This window comes from Epinephelus moara, chromosome 10, assembly GCF_006386435.1.
Source record: "Epinephelus moara isolate mb chromosome 10, YSFRI_EMoa_1.0, whole genome shotgun sequence".
Lineage (NCBI taxonomy): Eukaryota > Metazoa > Chordata > Actinopteri > Perciformes > Serranidae > Epinephelus > Epinephelus moara.
The window spans coordinates 39,356,462-39,362,226 of NC_065515.1; the positions used below are offsets into that span (position 1 = coordinate 39,356,462).

General features: G+C 38.6%; 1 protein-coding gene across 1 annotated transcript in view; it reads right to left on the bottom strand.

The window, feature by feature from the left end:
- Nucleotides 1-5,765, bottom strand: part of LOC126396374 (uncharacterized) — a 13,818-nt gene that overhangs the window by 3,082 nt on the left and 4,971 nt on the right. The window contains exon 3 of the mRNA XM_050054388.1: nt 2,933-2,986. Coding sequence (XP_049910345.1) covers nt 2,933-2,986 — 54 coding nt within the window. The remainder of the gene's footprint in view (nt 1-2,932; nt 2,987-5,765) is intronic.

The following is a 5,765-nucleotide window of genomic DNA, read 5'->3' on the forward strand; positions in this document are numbered from 1 at the left end:
TCTCTCTCTCTCTTTCTGTCTCATTGTGTCATACGGATTACTGTTAATTTATTATGCTGATCTGTTCTGTACGACATCTATTGCACGTCTGTCCGTCCTGGAAGAGGGATCCCTCCTCAGTTGCTCTTCCTGAGGTTTCTACTGTTTTTTTCCCCCGTTGAAGGGTTTTTTTGGGGGGAGTTTTTCCTTATCCGCTGCAAGGGTCCGAATGATTGATTGACTTGGCCACCTCTAGTCTACTGGCAATGGGAAAGGAATCTATCGTCTATTTTAGCATTTTTTCGTGGGTTTTAAAAACCTACATACACGGTGGAAAAAGGATACATTGAACTTTAAGTTATTGGGTACATCCCACCGTGTTTCTTTTCTTAAACCTAACCAAAGTAATTTTGCTTGCCAGAAGCTAACCTATGTAACTTTATGTTAAGTTCATATCTCTACTTTACATATGTAACATCATTCTTGGGATGCTAATTTTTCAGATCTCACACGTGCATTTTTGTAAGATATACAAACTGTTGTTTGAGGATTAGGAAAGCAATATACCCAAATGCGTACATACATATCCCAAGTATTTTAAAAGGATGCAATCACGTGACCAATCTGCTGATTGTACCAGGTTGAGGTGGTGGATGGGTCACAAAAAAGGGACTTTCCCCTAGAGTTGCATGTTCAGATCCGTGTGAACTTTGAGTAAACTTTGAGTCATTTTAAGGTATGTCCTCACCATGTTTCGTTTCTTAAACTTAACCACAGTTACTTTAACTGCCTAAACCTATCCTACGTAACTTTATGTTAATTACGTAACTGTGTGTTAAGGACGTAACGTCATTTGTGGGGTGCAAATTCATAGGATATCATACAAACAGTACTATGAGAATACGTTGGTTGTACAGGTGGACACAGACGTAATGGAATGATAATGTTCTGTGTTTGCAGAATGTGCAAATAGACCAGTGTTTGCTAACAAATGATCCATGGCAGCATTATAAAGTGGTATCCTAGGATCTGTGTTTTTTCAGTTTGTTGTGTGGTTCTTCTGACCCAGGCTGGCCAAAAAATTCAGTGAGTTTTAACATTCAGAATCTGGCACTGTACTCAAGTATTAATCATTTAGGAGACTTCTTACTTGTCCTGCACTATGTTTTAGATTTTACATTCAACATGAGATAAACTTAAAACATGATAGCCTTTCTTTCACTGTTTTTTAAAGTTCTTGTTTCTTTCCAAAGAGAACAGATCCTTTGTGAAGTCTTATTGTCTAACCAACAGTTCAAAACCCAAAGTTGTACAAACCAGGAAGTTCTCAATGGCAAATGTTTGATATTCCCTCTATAGCTGCTGGGCAGGTAAACAGACACTACAAAATATTGTTCTTTTTCTATCTTACTGATCTAGTAACACAAAATTTCCCCAAACTCCAATGGAAAGAATCTTTTTTACTTATGAAACTTGAGAAAATGTATAAGCTAAACCCTGAAATGTTTCATTTTGTCATATAGGTTTTTACAGGCAGGACTGTGGTACTACTTTCCTTTGAATAAAGGAATTGAGAAGTGTTTCCACCAAGTTTATGACAAGCCTTCACAGATGCAGCTTTAGAGGAACGAAGGTACAAAGCTGAAACATTCATGCATGGGGCAAAAACAAGCAAGCTGAGTATTTAGAACATCCACAGAACAAGGCTGCAAACTTCATCTGACAGAAAGTTATGATGGGTTCAGCCTCTGTAATTCCATTAGAGGCAAAGCACCATAAAATTGTTTCTGGGGGAGATGTCTGCTGCACAGCAGCCCCATCATGAGCGGTGGAGCCTGTTTGAATTGGGACACATCAATCATTGTTGTGTCAGATGAGGAGCTGAGATTAAGGCTGACAGTCGTGAGTGTGAAGAACAGACAGAAGGCAGAACGGGAATCCTCAGACCCACAGAACTGATACGTGACCACAAGGGACCACCCCACTTTCCACAATTCTATTTTTGTACCCTTACTTTGATAGTTTCAGGTTGAAGTCTGATTTTTTTTAAAACTTTTTTTCATTTCCTAATGCTCCTATAACTCTAAATGCTATTACTAATAAGTGACTACTACTGTACTAATAATAATTATTAATGATACTAATAATCATACCAGAATAACAGGTATTTAAAGGATAATTCTGTTACATCTTTGATATTATTTTCATGAGTAGTTTGTTTCTATCAGCTAAGATATTATTGTACTAATCAAACTTACTGCTGAGACTGCAATTTTGAAATTTCTCGCGAGCTGGTTTACTGACTTAAATATCACAATACAATAAAAAAAAACAACTTTACATTATTAAAGAATTTAAGCCCAAGCAATATTCTATAAACAGTGCAATACAATACATGCAATGTTGGACTTAGAGAATGCTATTATTACTGATAGAAATGAAGGCCACATGAATGAAAATGTGATCCTTATTGTACTAAACCTGAGTTATCCATTAAAAACTATTTTTAAATGTGTCCTTACTCTATTCATTCTAATATAGCTTTTCCATTGTTTTTGTCTTTATATGTTGACTGTAACATGTCCACAATAGGCTTTTTTGCTCCTCTGATGTTGCACCATGTCAGAGGAGTGAAGCATCTCGCTGTGAGCAGGAGACTTGACAGTGTATTTTCAACCTTCTTCAGGTGAGAAGGAAAGCAGCCATAAAAAAGAACACGCATTCTCCACATTTACACCTCAGTCAAATGCCCAGGAGCCCAAGCAATGTGTCGCCTCTGTGTTTGTGTGAATGTGTATGTGTGAGTTTTCATACAAAGGTGGGAAGGTCAGTTGAGGTGCAGGTAGACAGACAGATAAGCTCTTACTGCTGACCAGTTGAAGGGGGGGTCGGCATGTCTCTGTGGCAAAGCTAAGTGCTGTGGACTGTGACCCATGTGAGCTGTGGTTTTTACCTGGTTCACTGGTTTCACCACCATCACCTTCAGCAACCATAGACCTGCCCCCACCTACATGCAGTGAGCAAGAGAACAGGCATGTTAGAGACTGTGAACACAGACTCTTTCCTAGTCTTGTGAAATCATCGAGCAAGACAGCAAAGAGCATGAACAGAATTTCTTAAAACTCGAGAAGACGTGTTATAATGTGACTAAGTGTGATGTAGATATCCTGGTACAGGGCTGGCTCAAGCCTTTCTCAAGCCCTGAGCAATATCTGTTTAGCTCTCCTAAGTATGTGAACAGCAATAAAGCCAAAATCGCTGGTTTAACTGTTGATCAGAACTGTTTGAGGTGTCCTATTACACAATTTTAACTGACACCTGCCAACCCATTAGAAAGTATTCTTTATGGCAAATGTGCAATTCTACTTAAAAAGACATCCCCAGATTTGTTTTATAGCCCCCAAACTTGTTCTATAGACGAATTCGGCAAGGGATTTGTGTATGCCGCCATCTTGCGGCGGCGCCATTGCTGCGGTGACATGTGTCAGTCATCAATTCATGATGCTGTCATTGTGAACTGACTCTCTACAATGACAGCATCATGTATAGCTGGATTGATGATGTTAGACAGTGGCCTCTGGTAACTGATGAAGGTATCTTAAATGAGTACCGATATTAATATAGAAATTAATCATTTGTTTGAGCGACAAGCAGGAAAGATTAGAGTAATAGGGAGATAATAGACTGTATCATTAAACACTGTGTAATATAACGTTAGCATACGTTACGTGTGCTGACGTTAGCAAGCTAGCAGCGTGACATTTAATCATTATGGACAGGCTACGTGACTAAAAACAACAACAACACGTGTTTGTGTTTTGTTTTAGGTATTCAAGAATATTTTATTGATCGCCTGGCCTCCGATGACCAGAAAAACGGCAATTACAGGTCTCTGATTGAGGGTCAAAATTACCTGAGCTCCGGATGGGTCAGGCAAATTTTACACTGCCTTTTAGACGACCATCACATCATATTAAAGGCGAACTGCCTTTTAGACGACCATCACATCATATTAAAGGCGATGAATATTGATCGCCTTCAATATGATGTGATGGTCACGTAGCCTGTCCATAATGATTAAATGTCACGCTGCTAGCTTGCTAACGTCAGCACACGTAACGTATGCTAACGTTATATTACACAGTGTTTAATGATACAGTCTATTATCTCCCTATTACTCTAATCTTTCCTGCTTATCGCTCAAACAAATGATTAATTTCTATATTAATATTGGTAGTCATTTAAGATACCTTCATCAGTTACCGGAGGCCACTGTCTAACATCATCAATCCAGCTATTCATGATGCTGTCATTGTAGAGAGTCAGTTCACAATGACAGCATCATGAATTGATGACTGACACATGTCACCGCAGCAATGGCGGCACCGCAAGATGGCGGCATACACAAATCGCTCGCCGAATTCGTCTATAGGCACCTCAAAACTGTCATTGCATCATTCTTCCTGATCCTGTCTTTTTTTCCCCCAGTTTTGGTGTAATCACCCCAAATTGTTGTCATAATCCCAAAATTCATTTCAACAACAACAACCAAATTTCCATGATATAACATCGCCCAATTTTTTGTTGTGATTCCAAAAATTTGTTTTTAAATGCCCACATTTCAAATAGTTGCTGTGATCACAAATTTTTATCATCATGCCCTACAATAAATATGACTAAGAATTTGTTGTCATAGTCCCAAATTTATACATTTGTTAAAAAGTACCCAAAATTTGTTTTAGTTCCCCAAAGACCAAAATTTTGGTATTATGTAAATCTTGCCAAAATGTGTAGCTGCAACGTCCAAATTTGTTTTAGCATCCACACATTAAAAAATGTGTTATCATATTCTAATCCAAATGCACTCAAATCCAAGGAAATGTGTAATACCGCCACCCCACTTTCATTACCTCTACCACAAAATGTGATATATTTGGTGCCATAAATCCAAGCTTTATTATAAATAACCCCCAGTTCCAAATTTCATGATTCCAAAATGTATTGATAAACCTCATCCCAAATTCCAAAATTTGATAACAACCGCCAAAAAAATAAAGGTCAATACTGCAAATTTGCTGTCATAGTCCCAGATTTAACAAGAAAATGTTGTGATGTCCCTCCAATTTGTTGTTATGATCCCAATATTTGTTTTAGTTCCCCAAAATCCCAAAATTTGGCATAATGGCAATGTCTCCAAAATCTGTAGTTGCAACCCCAATTTGTTGTAGCACCCACAAATTTAACTGTTATCATAATCCCACAATTTGTTGTGATGCACCCAAATCCAAAGAAATGTCCTTCCACCACCCCCAATTTTGTTAATTCTACCCCAAAAGGTGATAGTTTTGGTGCCATAATTCCAAGCTCTATTATAATCAGCACCAAATTTTCATGATGTAACATCCCCCATGTTTTCATGATTCTAAACGTTATCATTAAAGGGCCACTGTGTAAAATGCATTGAAAACAGTGACATCAGTGGTCAAATTCTAGATTGCAGGGCTCACTCACTCACCCCTCCCGTCGGGTAAATGACGGTGGCCTCGTAGGGACAAAAAGCCTTGCGCAGACACGAGTATTTCAGGAGTAGGTCTATCTAGCGACGAGGTGAATGTTTATTTAGAAATCTAAACCATGTTACGATATTGTAATGAATCCCTCATGAGCAGGAGACCAGACCCAGATAGCACACATACATCTGGCCGACGTCGGCCCGATGTATCAAGTTTACATCGTTAAGACGTAGCAGGGAGAGCGTTTGCTCATTGCCAAGACGTCGCTGAGAC